We start from the raw sequence: 21,117 nt of genomic DNA on the forward strand, positions 1-21,117 counted from the left end.
AGCTTTTCTGCACCAATCATTTAGTTTTTTTAATCCTCCAAGAAGTTGCCATAGCTAACATTACACTGAAATGCAATGATTTGCAATTTAAATTATTACACACCATTATATTTCATTGTCCATAAAAATGTGGTGGATGAGGGGGCAGCATAAATAATTACAAACAATAAGCAGAAAAAAGTGGTGATTTTAATAGATCAATATAAAACATCACTGAAGTGCCTACATTCTATGAGTGCAAATATAACACTGTATGCAGCAAAAGTCTGAAACTAGCAGTATTTTGAAGTAGCATTGTACTGTAAAAATCCTTTAGATCAATTAAATTAGTTGCTGCTGGTTTCCAAAAGCACAAGAGACTTCAGTCACTGCTATAATTGAACTAATGTGGATTGTTAATAACAGGAAACTTCTACTTCTTGATAGACTGGATAACTTAAACATGAAAGTAAATCTGAAGAGAAAAGCATGCAGGAAAGAGAACAAAAACACAGGACACTGGGATCAAAATGTTTTTAACATATGGAGATCTCATATACAAATCAGTATTTTGTTAGATTTCATGGTGGAAGTTGCTGTCATTTGTAAAGTATTCTGGTCAATTAGCTAATATAGTTGCTTGGATTTCTTATGTTTTGATACAGTAATACTAAGTACATTGTAAGGCCTAATTATACAAATCATCCCCATATGCCTAGCCAGTCTTTTTCAGAAACTTTGTTTATAAATCCTGTGTGAGGAAATGTGTGTTTCAGCAATTTAGAACATGTGTAAAAACACAGGCAATATGATTGTCCAGAAAGTAAGCTTGAGTATGGGAAATCTTAATGTGTTTAGGTAGAATAACAAAACAGAGTGCCATGTAGATTTTTGATTAATTGTAATTCTTTTTCTCCTTAAACAATTTTATGTTTATATTTTCTTTTAGGACCCAACAATGGAGTTCTTAAAGAAATTTGGAATTGGATTATTGTCAGGAACGATTGCTTCTTGTGTTAACATCCCTTTCGATGTCGCAAAGAGTAGGATCCAAGGACCACAGCCTAAACCAGGAGTGATTAAATACAGAACATGTTTCAGTACTATCAAGACTATCAAAAGGGAGGAAGGGTAAGAGTTCTTTTTAGTTTAAAAGTTGAGTCATCTTTGTATTTTCACTTTCAGTAAAGTCTCGTGCAGTTACTGTCTAGTAAAACATATAACTCTGAAAGTAACTCCAGCTAAGTCTACCAGAAAGGCCAGAAACTTGGTCTTTATTCTGTTTTTGTTGTTTTAAAAGCTGTTCACCTACAAAGGAGTCAAGGGGGTGACAAATAATTAATTTAGGGTGGGGCATAACATCCCGCCTCCACCTGAAACGTGTCCTGTTTGACCAGATTTTCTCACCTGTTTGGTGACCAGGTGCCTAAGATCTGCTCCAAGTGGTATCGGCACTCACCTTTGGCACACAAATTAGGGACCAGCCCCATTCCCCAAGAGTTCTATGGAGATACTGGAAATTCCTGAGGTTCATATCCTGGGTCTTGCATTGTGATATGTCTATTTGCAGGTTCTCAAATTCTATGTAATTTATTGTTCCTTGGCTGAAGAAATTAAATAATTTTCAGAAAATGCATACTAAATCCCTGGAAAATATAATTACTTTTGGATCAAATTACTCCTAAAATGTATATAACATTTTAAAATAGTACCATGGTACAGTTTAGCTGTTGAATGTAAAATTGGATCAGAATTATGTAAAGATGACTTTGAAAAATACCTTGAATTATAACTTTCACCATCATATTTTCAATTGTCTTGTAATACCTGTGTATTTACAAATTACACTCATTTTTCAGAGGACAATGAAAATAGAACTAAATGCAAAGTGCTTGGACAACTTATAGTTCATTGCGGGGTGGGAGGAGAGGGGGTGAAATGATAACCTGAAGAACCCACTCATTCATTGCTAAACATAATTTCTCACTGGACATTAGAGTATTTTGTTCGCTACATTAACAAAGATATGAATTTTCCATTGATAGGTTCTTCGCATTGTACAAAGGTTTGGTACCTAAGATCATGCGGCTAGGACCAGGTAATCCCAATCGTAGTAATTATATAAACTTAAAACAAAAATGTTAGCAGTGAAGACCTATTATTGTTTTTAATAATTTGAATTTTTATAATCCTATACTAAGTTAAATTGATTGTTGTTTTCTATTTCCATCTCTGTATATCCCCAGGAGGTGCCGTTATGCTCTTGGTTTATGAATATGCTTTTGCCTGGCTTCAGGAAAACTTCTGATTCAAACAGAACAAAATATTGCTGAAACAGTTGTATTTTCTTATAAACATCATGTTACAGCACCCTTAATAAACTTGTGTAAACATGCAGAATATATATTTTTTCAGAGGACATTCATCAGAACCTGTGTTCAAAGCAAACAATATATAATTGAAAAGTATTTTCTCATGTCAATAAATAAACTTAACATGATTAACTAACAATACAACAATTTTTACATTTCTGAATAAAACAAATATTTTGTAATTCACACTTTTTTTAATTTAGAGATGATATAAAAATAAAGAGGCTTTCTCACAAATATATACAGGTACAGCCTATTGATTTACATCCTTTCTAAAATGCTTTAACTTTTTTATACATCCACCTTGAACTTTATGGGAGAACAGGTTTTGCTGAAACTGTGAGAACAGTGAACCAATTTCCTGACAGACACATGAGATTTAATATACTTTAAAAAGGTTATGGTTTCAATATAGAATGAAAGATTATTTGTGCCTTATATGGAATGCAGACTATTTTGTTGGTGCCCAATTGTAGTTATCACTAATTTACTGATATTTGCTACATGAAATACTAATTATCATTAAATAAAATTTATATTCATACCTTTTACCACCACCATTATACCTACAAGTAAAAGTTATTATTTACATGGATGTAAACTTCACAGCGAGCTGATGTACATTCATTTCAAACAGAAACTTCCTTGAAACTGTCAGGAAAATATGTTAACATTTTGCCTGAATTGTAGGGTCAGTGCTATAGCCATCAGCTAGAGCAGAAGTTATTTTCACAGTGGTTATGCTACAAGTCTATGGTTTGAGTCCATTTAAAGGTTTCACATTAAGCTTGAACCTTCTGATCAACTTCTTTAAAGACTCTTGTTCAGGTCTTCAAATAGCTAACTTTATACCCTAGCTGTGTTTGACCCTGTGAGGCTGCATAGGATCCTATAGATTTACTTGGAGGGCTGTTTGACTTTGTGTCCTCTGCTGAAGAAAGAAAATGTCCTTCATTAAAACATTGAACCTTCTACTGTATGTACATAAAATAATAAAGAAATATCCAATTTTTCAAGTGAATGGGCATCCTGCCATTGATGAATATGTTTTCCAGAAGTTACAGTCAGGGAGAAAAGCCTTACACAATAATATAAAAATAAATTTTGCCATTTTATTTGTATTTACAAAGAAAGTCTCTATTCCATAGTTAATCCTCCCTACCGTCAATCATTGCTTTACCAAATAATTAAATTACAATACTTTGCCTCATTCTGTAAGTCCAGTTACTTAAATGGTATTTATTTAACAGAGGATGGTGATGATGTATATAGACACATCTGTATTTGCTTTTTGTTTTGCAAAAGGTATTCAATTGACTCGTGAATAATTATGCTAAAGTTCATGAGGCTTTTCTGCATAGACTCTTGACAACATTGTTTCCCCTCCAAATATTTCCAACACAATGCAGCACTTTTCCATTAATTCTTGCGATCATATAAACGATTCAAATGGGCAATTAGGGTTGGACTATAAATGTTGGCCTAGCCTGCAACTCCCACACCGCATGAAAGAATAAAAGAAAGACATGCTGGGTAGCTTCCAATAAGCGGCCTTTTTTGGCATAATATTTGAGATAAGCTAATGAAAAAAAGCCCATGAATTGAATTTGAATCAAGGAATTGCAATTTTAAATGGCGTGTGATACTTATGACAGGTTTAACTAATTAGTCAATTGTATTAATATCCATAACAGCATGAGGTTTTAGAAATTTGCCCCTCTGAAATTATAACTTTAATGCACATTTTGTTACACTTCAGTATGCTATTTTCAGTAATATTGCCCACCTCCCTTCACATGGCATTTGCCATCACACTTCTTGCTCAAACAGAAATTTGAGTTTGTCCAAACCAAACTATTCTATAGTACTACAAACGAGGCTGCTCCATGATTGTATGTGAGGAACTGTAGTCTCAGAGAAGGCAAGAATTTGAGTTTTCTTCCTCAAATTAAAATGCTCACTTTTACTTCAGATTCCAGCCAGCATCTCAGCCACATAGCGATATAATAAGCAGCTCTTGCACTTATCATCTCTGGATTGGAACATAAATAGGTTTCAAACCTGGGGCTCTTGTTCTTTAAATGTCAATTGTGTAACCACCTGCACCCTGTAGTTACAGTGGTAAAGTGAGAGGGTGGGCTGGTACTTTATGGAAATCCAGAATCCAATAGCCCATTAAATAAAAGCAACCAAATTGAAGTTCTGAAATGACCTCAAAACATGCATCTCTTCCTCAAAGTTTAGGACTATGTTCCGATGTTGGCACAAAGCTACTTTGAATTAACTGTTACTACAATGCAGAGGCTGCAATGGAGTGGCTACCTTCTCTGGTTGCTTGAATACTTTTGAATTGCAGTGGTGTGGGAAGGTCACAACTGTGAGTTGGTAGTGTGCTGCCACCCGCATGTTGCCAGCCGTGTGTTGCCATGTAACTGGAGGCAGCTGCACTGTATGTCATATAGGGAGACACTTGTGTGGGCGGAGGATAAGGAGTCATACTTGGGACAGAGACAAAACTGCTAACTGTAGGCAGACCATTAGGACCCTGGAAGATAAAAATTGATCATTACATTATTTAATGAATATAAAAATGACCAACTAACATTAATATGTATTAATTCATTATTTTAGCAACGTGAGACGAGATCACACCAAGATTAAATCACTAAAAACATATAATAGAGTAAGTTTGTAACTTAGAGTATTTAGCACTACTGATAAATTCAAAAAGGTAGTGTATTTAATGTAAGTAAAAGGTTTGTATTACCTGTATTTTTTAATAGTGTACCTGTAATATTTCAATTAAAGTCGTCTGTAAATATTACGTACCGTTAATGGCTAAATGAAACTGGATGTAATATTTTAAAGTGAGATTAATCTACAGATAGGAATCACAAGTAACTTTTGAAATATTAACATATTTCGGTATATGAGCTATGAATATACATATATTAAATGACTGTTAAAATATAGGAAAGTATAATCTAATTGCAATAATAATAGATTAAACTGCGGTACTATTTGCTTACAATATTCAGCAAAAAAAAACGCGAGTCGTGAGTTCACTGAAGATGCAATAATTGCTTTGAGCGGTGAAACCTAACAGTTGACTCAGGAATGAAATAAAAAGCAAATGGCAATCGGTTGGGGGGTGAACAGCACAAAATGTTCCCGAATGCAGTGTTGTTGAACAGAAAGGAGGAACCTAGCGTGCTGTTGCTGCGCCCGTGCTGCCCTTTGTAAATGCGTGTGTGTGTGTTTGTGCTACTGCACAAATACAATTGAAAATAGTACAGTACAACAGCTTAATGCAAGCCACATGGATAGCCAGAGACAGCATTAGGTTTACAGTTCATAACCTGCTGGTACACACCCAACATGAAATGCACGCACAGACATCAACTTATTCATTCCCATCTCCACTTTAAAATGCGCCCTGTGATCAGTTATGAATGGGTTGGTTTTAATGGCAGCTACATCGGGTTTAATCAGTTGCACAATATTAATTGTACTACTTCTACTGAAGTTGGGCAGTCAAATGAGTGGACAGAAAGCACTGGCCGCCTATTCTGACTGTTTCAACTTTAAAGAAATTATGTTAGAAGTATTAGGGACGGTTCACTTTTTCGACAACTATTTTTTTTCTTCCACTATAAAGTGCACATTGTGTCTCCGGATTGCCGCTGTTTGGTTGGAATCACTCCCGTTGCCTTCCCTTTCTGTTTAATTGTCGATATTTTCTTGTGGTTGGTTAGGCAGTTTCCCTGTTACATTATTTAAAATAGAGCAAAAGAAACTCCACAGAACTGAACCTTTGGGGTAGAGGCTATAAAATATCATTTATAAAAACCCATGTCCGATTTCTTGCTCAGATTTGTGATAGAATGGTAAATATTACGGATATACCTGTCCGCGCTGAACACTTAACCCTTAATTCTTTGTCATTTTATCTGGCCGCCTCTCTCTCCCCTCCAACCCCAGACTTTTACAATTGTCGTGTATTAATCTATAATTTACAAATCTTTCCTTGTCCTTTTTTAAGGCAATTAACGACTCCAGACTGGTGTGAAGAATGCTAACGTTTTTAACTAGATTTTTTTTTTTGGGGGGGGGGGAATTACGAGGGAACCAATTTGTGTTTGTATTTATTGGTTTAAATCTGGCAGGGGCTTTTCACAGTAACTTCATACTTGTGACAATAAAAGATTATTATTATTAGAATTACTCTTCTCCATTCCCAAGTGGCTCTTGTTTTATTACACCAGGTTATATACATTTTCTTCCGATTAATTGTAAATTAATATGAGCGTTAATTCGGTTATTTTCCCCATACCTAGGGCGTTTATTGCCAATCTACTTTGTTACAGTGATTACTTCTGTTACAGTAAACGTGTACCGTGACCCCACACTTAGCTATAAAACTATTAATTACATATAAAAAGCGCAGAATACTTTGCAGGTGTTGATTACATCTTTTTGTTCTGCTTCTGAGATTTGACACTTCCGTCTGTGCCAAAGATTAAATATTATTTCGGTTAATCACCGACGCAGCTAAAACTCTTCAAAATGCCAAAAAGATCTTTTCATATACGCCGTATTCTTCTACTAATTTAAACATGTCTATTACATATTACCTAGTCCATGATTTTCCAAATATATGTAAAAGTCATTGCAATTTAAAGTACTAATTACATCGAGGTAATAATTGTTCAAACGTGTTTATTTTTGTAGTTTGGAGTTCTGTAAACGCTGTAATCTGTCTAGCTGAGAGGAAAGGCAAGCTACAATTACCTGAGTGTATTTGACTTCCTGCTCCAATGGAGACTTGTCCAGTCCATTCATAGCAGCCTGGTTTGAGGACTGGAAGTGGCTCCTGTTTATACTGTTCCATTCCTCCACTTTAGTAGGATAGGAAGAACTGTCACTAATGGGAATAGCACCTAACAACAAAAATATTTATATGACATGACTTGTATCAGAATCCCTGCAGCAGACTTCACATTTGTTTCTCTTTCCCGTCCTTATGATTCTGGCCTTTTGTTTTAATTTGGTGCAGACGGCCAGATGAATTGCTGAGGTACCATTCATTACTGCTCAACCTTTCGGAGTTGATCGAGTTCCGATTCGCACTCCACAGCACAGCACTTCGGATCATATTGAATACGTTACACATTAATGAATAAGGGAGGCAACAGTTTATTTCCACAAATTGTCTTGCGATTAGAGTTTGAAGATTATTCCTGGCGAACCGAACTTCCCAACAGTGCATTTTGAAACGTCATCATCTTTGAAACGTAGGCCTAATCAACTTGCAAAATACATATATTTTAATTTGTCAAGTGAAATACTGTATAAACAATACGCAGCTTTCTACGAGCTTTCGATGTTAGGACGAATATTTAAGAATGACTGGTCTCGTTTAAGTTGATTTCGCTTTTATCAATCTTAACTTTTAAATTCATGGTTCTCTGTCGTGGAAACGAGCAACTGATCCTTCGACTGAAATTTCACTTGATTTCACCAAGGCCATAGCGATAGAATTCATTTTAAATACAGTTTATGGCCTTGTGTATTGGATTGTGGCCTGAAGCCATACATTATTATGTAGGAAATGCAATTGGAGCTATAATTGTATATTTCCTCTTAGTCCCAGAACAAGATATGTAATTGAGGTGGTTTCAAAAAGGAAAACTGGCATCGGCAGTTAAAGCCGATAATAATTTTCCAGGTAGCTTGTCGTGAGCTGTTATCTCTTCACACCGCAGGGGGAAAAGAGCAGAACTACAAAATCTGTTTGAAATAAAACTTGGCCGATTCCCGGATTCCCCTGTCATTGTTTGCTACAACTTTCAACAAGTGATGTATTACATATTTCGTCAATGCAAATAACATGCACTATATTGTGGGACAACAGAAAAGGGTTTCCAATAAACCGACCTCCCCAAAAATGTTGATGTGTATATCAGAGAAACAGCAAAATAATATATTATATTTGACAACAGCCTGGTGCATTGATCAATCGCGCAATCAATTTAGAACTGCCCTGGAGAAAAGTTTCCCTAATGTTTGCGAAAAATATAAATATAATCGGTGTTCAACTACCAAAAACTGCAAGGTATAAATAGCAGACCATTCTAGTCAGCCGATCCGTGAGAGAGGAAATAATTATGTCCTTTGACAATAAGAGTGGACATTTCTTTTGTGGGAAGCGGCCTAGTTATATTGTGTGTTCTTCACTGGATTGCGAAAACTGAAGGCATTAGGGGAACGTTAACGTGCATCTGGACACTGCAATTGACTAGAATCCCTCTCTTACTTCCTCTTATGGGGGGAGTTCAAATGCATCTTGGTAAAATGGGCACTTTTGAAATTGTTTCACTGGAAACGCACCAATTCTTTCAAATTAAGGTTCTGATGGGGGTCAATAGAGCGGCGACGGAAAGGAAATGAGTTACAACTGACAAGGTGGCTTGATTTCTGCAACTTGTGTTAATTTCTTATTCGAGGGAAGTGGGTCCCCGGGAAAATCGAGAAGCAGGAAGGTTAAGTAAGTGTGTAGTGGGAAAGTGTCAGCTGGATTTCTAGTAAATGTGGTTGCTTTAACATTTCTGGGGACAGCTCGTGAGTAGGTGCTGCAATACAAACAAAAAACTTGTTGAAGTTCCATTAGCTCGGGCTTTCAGTGAATTACCTTCCAGCAGCTTACCTTGCTGCTCGATGATCGCTCTAATACCCAGGATGTCGGAGACAGAGTGTGATGAAGGCCAGGTCCTGTGAATTCCCACATGTCCTGGGAGTGCGGGCAAACCGGGCGACGTTGGCATTTTAGCTCCGGCCGTCGAGATGGGGCTCGAGTAGGAATAAATGGCATTGTACTGGAGAGCCGACTGTGGAGACGGGTGAGCTGGGGTCTTGCCCGATTCGTACTGACTCTGCTGGGACAAGTTCCCGATCTTGTTGCGGAGGATTCTGCTGATGGAGCTCACCGAAGGGACGTTGTACTTATCGCAAACCCCATCGGCTAAGAGCCTGTCCCGGATTTCCCACGCGAAAATTCCCGGGTCCCTCTGCTTGTACGCTCGGATGTGTTTGACCACCGTGGGGGTTGTCACTCTGGGTTTGCTGCCGCCGATCGCACCGGGCAATATAGAACCGGTCTCGTTGTACCGAGCCAGGATTTTACTGACACATCCGTGTGAAACTCTCAACTGTCTGCTGATATCGCAGGGTCGAATCCCCAATTGGGCCAGTTCGACTATCCGCAGTCGAATGGCATTGGGCAGTGGTCTGCCATTGACAAATACACCTCCTAACTGGTTCACCTCCCCGAACGCTGGTTCTGGTATGGAATAGAACAAGAGGACGCATTCAGACAAGAGTCACTTACAGTTACACGTTGCAACCCAGCATCTAACCCGACAGCGAATGTATTTGCGTTCTGTTCACCCACTTTTGACAAGTTCTACTTTATTAGGTTTATGGAGCGTATCCGTCCAGTAGGCCTGCAAGTTGCAACCGCGTGCATTCCACCCAAAGTCACACATTAATCCTTACCACAGTTCCTGACATATCCTAACTGGAGTCAACCAAGAATAGACACAACAGATCAAATTGAGATCCCCATGTATACTCGCTGACTTTTGCATCTCGGGATTTTGTTTTTAAATCCAAAAAGAACATCTATTCGAAAGGCTCTTAAATTGTACCGTTCATTTTTAAATTAACCTCATGTAAGTTTGTTTTAGAAATCCTCATTAATTTTTTTGTTGATTTATTACAAAAATAAATATATATACACACACGACCAAATTTGCCAGAAGATTATTTGTTTTTGATTTGTAATTTTAACCTGGTATCGCAAGATTTGAGGTTTAATTTATCTGATGATTAGATGCAAACATAAGACAAGGTTTGTGTCTTCATTCAAGTCGGGTTTCAAAGCACGGATTTTAGAGACTGGATTTTAGAGGAGGAATGGGAACTCAGAACATTTAACTGTTATGTTTAAAAGTTAAACTGTTCACTTTCCTTTCGGTTTTTACTGCGTTTGTCATTTGGGCCGTTTGACTATTATATATATTTTTTGCAGCAAACACTCCCAAACATAACCTCGTTAAACTCATTGTTCTCTAATAGATGATCACGCAGAGTGTAATTCATCGAAACGCCTTTTTCCACCCCTTTCCACAAATCTCTGCCCACTTACTCGAAATACAGAATAAACATCCCAACATGTAGTCTAACTAGGCGCGACTAACTCGATTTTGAAGCATGTCTTTTCAATTAATATGTGGAGAGTGGAAACATAAGTTCGTGCTCGGTAATGCTCGCTTTAATGGTCGATTGCATCTCTGATAAGGGCAATGTAAAATTTAGAAACTCCTTACCCATGATAGTTAGTGATCCTCAGTACTTCCTGCTGAATATGTACGCGCTCCAAACAGAATTCCAATTCCCTGAAGTTCAGATTGTGAGTGCTGCCTAATCACTGATCTGACCGTCCAAGTTACCGAAGAGCTGGTATCGGGTAAATATGCTTCCCTTTTCCTCGGGAGAGGTGGCTCGGTTCTGCATTTCAAAGCACAGCATGGGAAATGGATTTTACACACTCTGTCTGTCAATCACCACGGACACGCCCATAACCATGACGTCGGGGGGCGGGAGAATTAAAACAGCTTTGCTCATTGGTGGACGGGCGTGACCTGGGCAACACTACCTGGAAGTTGGTCATACAAATTAGTGTCGGGCTGACCAACGTCTTGTGGCTTCTAGTGGACTGTTAATGTGAAAGAAATGCCACTGAAACATTTCAATACATTGCACCAAAGTAGTATTGTTATTTAAAACGGAATAGTCCATTCAGCCGGTAAGTTCCCATTGTAAGTTCTTCTTCTACCCTCGCCCCCCCAAAAAATATCGTACGCCTATTGATTTTTACAAAAACTAAATGGCATCTTAAAATAAACCATCAGGTAAATAGTGCTATTCCAAAGTAAAGCACCAGTCCTAATGTTTGTTTCCTTATGTTGAAATAACGTGCATCATAAACAGTAAACAAAGGTGATCCATCAGCGTTCGAATGGAAAATTTATAATCAGAACATTCTTCTTCCATTACCACAGGAATAATATATATTTGTCAGACTAAATAATTACAAATAGTTTCCCCTGTTAATTTACATTCAACTGTTGGTAGTCAACATCCAAAGACAATTGTAAAATGTAGGTAATTTATGACTGAAGAATTATTGTTTATTTAGTCAAAAACAAAGCGTTCCTTGCATTAGTAACATTAAGAAAATGTGGTTTTTTTCACGCTGCGGTTTGAAAACAAAAATGCGACGCCAAACTGTCTTAGAAAACGCAATGCCCATTCTATCAACCTGCACCAAGAAATTGCTCACGTATTTAACCTTTGTGCTATTCTTATTGGCGTAAATTGCTTTCGTAGATGAAAATAATCATTAATGTCTTGGCTTAATCATAAAATGGAACATCAATCCTGGATTTATACTGCTTAACTGCTGTGAACGATTTTAAAACAGGAAAAAATTTACGACTTTAATTTTGTCAGGGTATCTATTTACCTTTGTGGTACTGTCTCGCCCTACCGTTAATGTTTCGCGGTTATGTTCCAAACCTGCCACAACATCAAGTTTAACGTAGATTATGTATTCTTAAAGCTAAAACATCTCTCTAAAATACTATATTTGATAACAGATGTGTTTCTTTGAAAGTAACGGTTAAATGCTTCACTGTCATTCCGTACAGATATTCCTGTTAGATCTCCACATTCAGTTGGTAATGTTATGCGTAGGGCGCCAAATAGATTATTGCTGTCAGTGAAGTAGTAGCGCTTAAAATAATGCCCATGTAATAGTTTTGAGGAAAAGGGTGGTTTTAATCTTTTTTTCTGTGGAACGCTTTTGTACCAAAATATCAAGAAGCGTTTCCTGATTATTTCTGACATTTCGACCTCACGATCTCTGATAATAAAAACAGAACATGCTGAAAATACTCGGCAGGTCCAGCAGCATCTATGGAGAGAGAAATCGAGTTCACCTCCCTTTTGCCCGACCTATTTTATTTTAGATTCCCAGCTTCCGCCATATCTCGCTTTGGCCATCTTTTGTAAAGTATATCAGTAAGTAATCAGGTGGTATTTATTCTCTCGGGTCTATGTTTTGCTGAGGTGCATTGTAACTCTATAAGAACCGCAGTTTCTTTCCACCGGTTGACGTTTCTGTCCTCAATATGCTGCTGTTTTCTGTAACTGCCTTTGAACATGCTCTTATCTCTGCCCCCATTGTCTGTATGAATCGGTGTTATTTCCCTTCTGTCTTTATTTGTGGGATCTCTGTCCGCCTCTCCTAATCTGTGGGCCGCGTGTGAGGCTGTGACTGAGGACAGTCGGAAGAGCCCCCTTGTCCACAGCACTGGTCTCTGGTGAAATCGGATAAATGTTTACCAGGGCTGAACGTGCTTAACTTGTTTCCATTGAGGTGCTGAGTGTGGTCTTAAATAACAAAGGTCAGATGCATACTGGCCCGTTAAAGAGCACAACCGGGATGAATCCGCAATTGTTTCTGCTGGCAAGCATTAAACCAGTCTGAATTAGGGTGTTTAATTTCAGAATAACATCACTTTAAAGGCCAAATGGTTTGGTAGAGTTAATTTCCGTAAGGAGATTGATTTCTAAATTTAAAATTCTCATCATTCTACCCAAGTATACATTTTGCTGGAATAAATGTCGCAACGTGTATATATATTTAAAAAAACATTTATAGTTCTTCCCCGTTATCTGATTGTAAAAGCTGGCATCAACTTTGTTATTTTTAAATGTAATTTAGAGAGAATTTACAATGTTTACACTCTCTGTCCCTGTTACAGTTATGTTAACTCTGAATTTTCCTTTAAAATATAACGCGCAAACTTTCCAGCTCCCTCCAGGGTGAAAATGACCCTACATCCAGAACACAAAGCGCAATAGGACAAATGCGGAGAGTCATTACATTAATGGATTCCAAACACTTGGAACGGTGAAATATTTGGAAAGTGTAGCAATTAGTATTTAAAGCCATTTTGCATTGAAATGCAATGTGAGCAGATTATGTCTCGGTCGAAATTATTTTGAATACTTTCTCAAGAATTTTTTTTAAAAATGTGATTAAAAGAGGGGCATTGACTGTCTAACAGGCAATTTAGCAGGAACATTGGATGTTAAGTCATACAAGCAACTGCCACGTTTTAACAGAGTCACTTTCTGAACCAGATTTGGCGTGGAGCATCTTTGGGCTACAGAAAGAAAACAGATCTAAAATCCTTTGTAAATGCCATTTTCAAATAGTAATTGATTTGGATAAGTTTTGGGAACGGTTTGAAAGTTATAATTGACCGAAAGGTTCCATACACAATATTCTAACCTTCCAGAAATCGACGTGAAGCGTGACTCTTGACAAGCTACAGCTAAATGTGACTCCTCGCTGTCTCCCTCTGCTGAAATCCGCAGCATCTGCCTTTCAACAAAGAGACGCTTTTAGTTTGCAACGAGGTGGAACTAGATTCCAAACTTAGGGCATTCACCTTCAATGGGTGTGAAGGGGACACACCAAGGATTAAATAACGCTTTAACGTACAGAGGTTCCAATGGCTTGAGTGAAGTATTTTTTTACAATTGGTGAGTTTAAAAATTCAATGGACCCGAAACCGTGGAGCTTCCTAAAAGTAAGTTCACACTCGTCTGAATAAAATGCAATCACAATGAATCAAATCTGCATTTGCGTCAAAGAAAAGTCAATGTTATTTAAACTGAGCCATATTAAATTGAACGGCCGGATCACATTATCGTATGTAACAGCTAACACTGAACATGGGAAAGGCTGAAGACAATTCAGTCCCTCGAGGCTGTTCCATCAGTCAGTTGGATCGTGACCGACTTGTATTTCAACTTAATTTATCAGCTTTTTACTCCATAGCGCTTGATTGCCAATTAAAAAGATAACAGTATTGAAAAATTCAATGGAGCCGCAAACCTTTGAGGAACGAGTTCCACCTTTTAACCTACTGTGTGAAAGGGTTTCCCAGTTTCATACCGAAAAGGCCGTGTTTGCTTTACACCTACTCCATGGAATCCCTTTATCATTTGTAACACTTCCATTAAATGGCCCTTCAACCTTCTAAAGGCAAGCGAAGACAGGCGAAAACATCTGTAATCTGTCCTCACAATTTCATCTTCTACATCTCTGGTATCATTCTGGTGATTATGCATTTGCCCTTTCCAAAACGAAAATATATTTATTGAGGTTCAGTACCCAACACTAAATAAACTAACTGCAGTATGGGTCCGATCCATTAGATATAGCTTAGGGTCTGACCTATCAGATAAAGCTTAATTCAGAAATAGACTGCACCGCCCAAGGAGCCTGAACGGGAAGTTGATCATATCTTGTTGATAAATTACCACAGCTGCGTTTCAATCGCAAAAACTTCGTTCCTCATAAGACACGTGTTATTTCAGGATATATATGCGTTTTCAATGGAGAAGTTTTAAAAATCTCACGTACAATTAGCTTTTACAAATTCTTTGCCAGCTCAAGACTAGATTGCGGTTTGAGTGAGACTCAATATTGCAGTTTTCCATAATACCCATCAGCTGTAAGCATAATGATATGATGCACGAAAATTAAAATAATGCAGACAAAATTCACCAATTTATAAAACGTGTATTTAACATATAAACAGGATGAAAGAATAAAATTACAAGAAGTAATGTTCCTTCGTGTCATCTGTATGCACATAAAACCTATTCGTATTAGAGATGCGTATGAATGAACCATAATTTATCTCTTATCTACCCACTCTCCCTCAATCCTGTGCCTGAGCAAAATCACCTTATATTCAGTATTGCAATTACGGCAAGAACAATTGCAATCACTTTCCTGATGCACAGCCTATTTAACCAGGCCAGCGACCTTCAACACCTACCCCAGTCTTGTAAAATAACAAGCGGGTAAGTGAAGAATGGGGAGGATTTTGCCTGAATTACAAGTTCAATAAGATGAGCCAGAGCATGCTACATCTTAAATACTTGTTACGAAAAAAAATCTCTCCCAGCTCTGTGAGAGAAATGCCTTTTTGAATTATACCTAATAACCCACGCTTGTGGGCATAACATCCCATCAATTCGTGCATGGTTTTTATATCCATAACAACCGGGTGTTGGTCAAAAGTACTCTATTTTAAATCCAGAAAGCATTTATAAATAAATTATCAGATTTTCTACATGATGGTCTGATTAGAAATGGTAGTGTTGGAAATAAGATTCTATTGCGCTTCTGATGGTTCTGCCCTCAGTACCGAACAAAGGCGGTGTGCGTGCAGATACGTTGTAATGACTGGTACAGCATCTCATTTGTATGAAAGGAGAGTGGGTTAGATCTCCAGAGTAAGTTACGCTATTTCTCAAGTTCAACTTCACGGTCATAGATAAGGCAGAGGGGGTCTACCTGAACACCGTTTTATGAAGGAAATCAATTCTTGTAATGTTGATAACCGAGAACATTCAGACAGAGTTCAAACGTACAAAACAATAACGTTTACCAGTAAGGTGGTTATGACTAGCGATAGTGGCTGAAATCTGGCGAAAAAACCACGTACCAAGGTTTAATATCCGTATTCAGTTCAGTGCATGCTGCATGCCCATCAATTCTGGTCTCCACTGGTAAATTAATGAGCTGCAGCAAAAATTCAGAGTCTCAAGTTCCTCCCAATAAACTTCAACTCGCGGAATAGTAAATAAAAATGTCACCAAGCTTACGTTTCAGTTCTCATCATGTCCAGTGATTGAGAGGGTGCAAAAAGCACCATTTATTTAAACCGGTGCTTCTCTGCGTTTGGAGAATGCATAATTCCATGTGCTGAATAGATCACACTGAAATCATTAGCTTGGTTTCCGTCTTTCTGTGAGTCTATCTTGGATTTTCTTTTTCAATCTAGCTAATGAATATTACATTTTCAGTACATCTGCTGCTGATATCAAACTTGTATTAAACTATCTAAGCCGGTTCTTCTGTTTACAAGGACAGGAAACAAAGTACTGGAATTTCTGAATAAGATCGTTGTTTTATGTACCTTGCATTTAACTTCACAGAGCTATATCCTAATCTCACCGGGAATTCTCCCAAAAATAACAAATATATGTACAATATTGAACAATGTGTAATACTACAGAAAAGGAAAAAAACTCACTTAGAATGACTACACCCAGAATATTTCACAAATGTGGAGAATCTTAATTAAATATTAGCTACAATGTATATTCAATGGAAATGTAAACGCACATGGAGAAACTATTTCAAAGGAGCCAGGAAGTTACAAAACAAGAACAAAAGCATATTAATCCCAAATATACAAATGCCGGAATGTTTATGCAGCTGAAAGTTTTGCGGAATTGAAGTTCATCAGGAATAAATTAAATTTTGTAACAGAGAAATGAAAGAGCACCAGTAATTTGTAACAAATGCTTTATTTTTTTATATTCTGTTCTTAAAAGGGACAGGGGGGAAATAGAAACGCTCAGTAAAATGCACGGAATGACGAATCAGTTTATACATTTTGTATATTTAAATTTGCTTCAGAATAAGATGATGCAGCGAACAAGCTAATGGAAATGCACAACTGCGCATACATTAAATAACCTGTTATTTGTAAACAATCTGCATTGTTGTTGTAGCTCTTAATGCGGAACCAAGAGTTTATTTTAATTGCAAAAAATGTATTACATTGGTCGAGATAATTCATTCATCCCCCTGAGTGAGCCAAGTTCAAATAGCAATGTTTAAATAGATTTTTAAAAACGCTAATCGATAACCACAACACGAAATTTATGATTGATTGAAAATTATGGTTGTATTACGTAAAGTTTGCTTCGTGGAATAACGTTCCTCATCAGGGTAAGCTCTGGAGAACAGGATTGCCCAAATAATTAGTAATTCCATAAAATAGCCATTGCGGCTTGATGAAGGCCAAGGTTTATAACATAATGATTACATCTCTGCAAATTTGAATTATTATTTTTTTCTCTATCCCGATGAGTTTTCCCCAGTTAGATGTATGGAACTAACGATAAAATAATTGCAGGAAGGAAGGACTATGGTAGAACCAGTTTTCAGCAGCCCTTTCAGAATGTTGAGCCCCCCGCTAAAATCAAGCACCACTCCTTCTATTACACAGCAGTGTATTGCGACATTCGATGCTTACAATTTATAAATATTTGATGCGTAATAAACATATTGCAAACATAAGATTATTTCAATGATTTCCAAAATTAATTAGTCGTTAAAATTATTATCCTAAATGTTATTAGCACGCCATCATGCATGCTGCTGCTGTCATCAGTTTGTACAGTCTTCGCCTTGTTTTGTTGCCCCTTTATTGAACATACCGTTTATTTTTCATAAACTATGCCGGTCTTTAATTGAAAAACGTCTCCACCGTCAATTCTGTCCTAAAACCGCAGAGCTGGCTTATTTCCAACCCGGCGTTTCAGTTGAAAGAAACCCTGTTGGGATCTGGCGCCACCTCCTGATTACAGCTGGACAGGTAAGAAAAGAGAAACAATGATTTTATATTGTCAACATCCACCCTAATTGGGCCTGACGTCTTCTGTCTAAAATCACCCCACGATCTCGTCAATGATTTACAACATTCGGCAGAGTTGCCCATCCATTTCTCAAGTCACAATATGACAGCCGTGTTGCTACCAGTTATAAGAATAGAAATACTGCGGGAAAAGAGTAAGTCCATTCAGCAAAGAATAAACTGGCGCCCATTCTTGAAACTCATTCTTGGAAGTATTTATTGTTAAGATTAAAGAATCGAGGAAGATAATTGGAAAAGCATGAATTTCGCTATGAGGAAAGTTGCTCATTCCCACCGTGTCACAATCAGTTTTCATTGATAATTGCACTTTGTGAGCGGCGACAGTCTATTGACTGCGCATATGTTTTGCTAAAATATTTCCTTAAATAATATGTATATATCATAGAATTTACAGTGCAGAAGGAGGCCATTCGGCCCATCGAGTCTGCACCGGCTCTTGGAAAGAGCACCCTACCCAAGGTCAACACCTCCACCCTATCCCCATAAGCCAGTAACCCCACCCACCCAACACTAAGGGCAATTTTGGACACTAAGGGCAATTTATCATGGCCAATCCACCTAACCTGCACATCTTTGGACTGTGGGAGGAAACCCACGCAGACACGGGGAGGATGTGCAGACTCAGCACAGACAGTGACCCAAGCCAGAATCGAACCTGGGACCTGGGAGCTGTGAAGCAATTGTGCTATCCACAATGCTACCGTGCTGCCCACTAATATATATTTCAATGTTTTTATCAGAAGCCACAAATTGTAATCAATATGGTATTTATATTGTGAAACACTTCGGAATTCTGGATCTGCTTCTGGCTTGATAAAGGCCAAGGTTTATCCAGCTCCTGTTGTATATGATGCAGTTCAATGAATTTTGGCAATTATCGTTGAAAACATAATGATAAAAGCTGCGATGTGTAATTTATGTTTATAAAAGCAGGAACATTAGACTTTCTCATTGTTTGCCTTTTTTCATAGTCGCTTTCTCCCAAAGCTGCTTTGTCATTTCCGTGGTGTCCGAGTTCATTTGTCGTTCCCCTCGGCAGCTTATTTAAAAAAAAATGAAATTAGATCACCATTAAAAGTTAAATCGCTTGGGCAAATTCTTTCGTTTTGATTGTTAGTGACTAATACGAATAATTGAAAATAAGATTCAACCTTGATACAAGCAATAACCAAATATTCATTCGAAAAGTAGTCTAATCATTTTTTGTTGCTGTATAAACATGATTTTTAAAAAATACAGCATGTTGCTAACGGGAGTTAGTATTATTGTCGCGACTCCTGAAATGCGGGCAACTCAGTGGGGAACACTATTTACCGCAGTTTCACTAAAATTGCTGTAATGAACATTTCTAAAATTGTTTTTTTTTAAAAACGAAGTTCAAACTCTAGGTACTCGCTTATATATGAAGTTTATTAATGAATGCGGTAAAATTAGTGCAGCTTGCCTATGGTCAGAAGAGGCATTAAACGACGCACGCCCAGTTAAACGTGTTCACATGTCATTGCTTTAAAAAAAATGTTACACCGATACTTTAGAGCGCCACATGTTGATAAAATATGAAAAATATTTTTTAAAAGCGATTCATTTGCTGTGCCTGGTGTTTTTGATTTGAAATCGGCAGTAAAACGAACATAGCCATTTATCGCCCGCTGCAAAGCATTTCAAGCACATCTTAAGTCCTTCCACATGTTCGTTTTGTTCAACGTAAATATTTCTTTTAAAAATCCACGCCTTGGCTGCATTATGTTAATTGTAAATCGTCCCATGTATTTCTGTTTGGAAATTATTCAGTGTTTATTTTTTGAGAGTGTTTTAGGTAAATTATTTGTTTGGATTGAGACTGATTATAATTAAACTCGATTTTCTACATGGGTTTTGTTTCAATATATTGCGGAAACAGTCTGCCAAGCGTCTTAATGTATTGTCATTATCCTGGGCAACCCGGCCTCAGATTTGCTCTTACAGAAAAGCATCTGCAGCAGCAATACCTGAACGATATTGCCCCGCAGAGAGAGCTTTGTTGGTAGAATTTGCTTGTTTGAAAATAGCTGAAAGTGCCTGCCTCCTCAAAGCATTTTTCTTTAAAGGCTCTTATTGAATGTTATAATGAACACACACGGTCTAGTGGACACACTGGGCATTTTGGAAACCTGTTTTTAAAAATATAACTTAGTGGAATGATCTCCGCGGAATGTCAAGCAAATGGTATGTTATGGCCTCAGAAAGGGAACTTTAGGATTCGACTCTGAAGACATATTGAGATCTAGATTCAGAATTCGATATTTCGATTTTGCATTGGTGTAAAACAGAATCACTTTCCAGCGACGCAAACGTTGAATAATAACTGTACCCCGCCTGTATAAAGGAAGGGGTTGCATTTATATAGCGCCTTTCGTTTCCTCGGGTGGTCCAGTATACCTGACAGCCAATTAATTCATTTTGCCGTGCAGGCACTTCTTGTTTTGCCTTTTATAGGAAAACGTGGCAAACAATTTGTGTCCGACAATATCTTACAGATAGCAGTATGATAAATTGGTGATGTTGGTCGTGCGACGATTGTTGACCAGGATAGGAGGGGAACTCCTTCTCCTTCTCCCAAGAAATGACAGGGCATCTTTTACGCCCATCTGAAATAGACAGACATAGCCTCGCTTTCAAACCTTACCTGAAAGGGACACCTCTGACACGGGAGTGCTTCCTCGGTCACTCCAGATTAAGTGCTTAACCCCTGAGGTTTGAACACACCTACTTCTGACTCGAAGTTGAGAGCTCTACCACTGAACCAAAGCTGACACGCGAGTTATCACTTCTATTGTGATGGTTCTTTAAAATTTTGTTACAGGGATAGGATTCTGGCCTTCTATCTATTTATTTGTCCGATTATACATCGCATAAGTTGCATGATTTAAATTTGTATCTACAGAAGATTTATTCGAGTATGATAACATTTAAGGCTTATCTATGTCTATGAATGTTGATGTTTGCAGTGTGAAGTATTAAAAGCATTACACATCACGTTACACCACAACCTTTTCCTGGTTCCTTTGTAGATTATAATAACAAATACAGTGTCTCCAAATGTAATGAATAGTTTAAAAACGAATACT

The 21,117-nt window shown here is 37.6% G+C and overlaps 2 protein-coding genes across 5 annotated transcripts in view; one reads left to right on the forward strand and one right to left on the reverse strand.

The window, feature by feature from the left end:
• slc25a21 (solute carrier family 25 member 21) overlaps positions 1–2,588 on the forward strand; it is a 920,696-nt gene extending 918,108 nt beyond the window's left edge. For all 3 annotated transcript variants that reach the window (XM_072488897.1, XM_072488906.1, XM_072488915.1), the window contains 3 exons: positions 929–1,110; positions 2,025–2,077; positions 2,226–2,588. In XM_072488897.1, the coding sequence (XP_072344998.1) occupies positions 929–1,110; positions 2,025–2,077; positions 2,226–2,287 (297 nt within the window). In that variant the 3' untranslated portion in view covers positions 2,288–2,588. The remainder of the gene's footprint in view (positions 1–928; positions 1,111–2,024; positions 2,078–2,225) is intronic.
• pax9 (paired box 9) lies at positions 170–10,976 on the reverse strand. 2 transcript variants are annotated; one of them, XM_072488872.1, is made up of 4 exons: positions 10,739–10,976; positions 9,043–9,690; positions 7,143–7,291; positions 170–4,896 (listed from the first exon to the last, which is right to left on the reverse strand). In XM_072488872.1, the coding sequence occupies exons 1-4, from the start codon at positions 10,740–10,742 to the stop codon at positions 4,642–4,644; spliced, it is 1,056 nt and encodes a 351-aa protein (XP_072344973.1). In that variant the 5' UTR covers positions 10,743–10,976; the 3' UTR covers positions 170–4,641. The 2 variants fall into 2 exon arrangements, with proteins under 2 accessions (XP_072344973.1, XP_072344983.1); XM_072488882.1 differs by having other exon boundaries at positions 9,058–9,690; positions 10,739–10,971.
• Between the last annotated feature and the right edge of the window lie 10,141 nt (positions 10,977–21,117).

This window comes from Scyliorhinus torazame, chromosome 2 (genome assembly GCF_047496885.1).
Source record: "Scyliorhinus torazame isolate Kashiwa2021f chromosome 2, sScyTor2.1, whole genome shotgun sequence".
Lineage (NCBI taxonomy): Eukaryota > Metazoa > Chordata > Chondrichthyes > Carcharhiniformes > Scyliorhinidae > Scyliorhinus > Scyliorhinus torazame.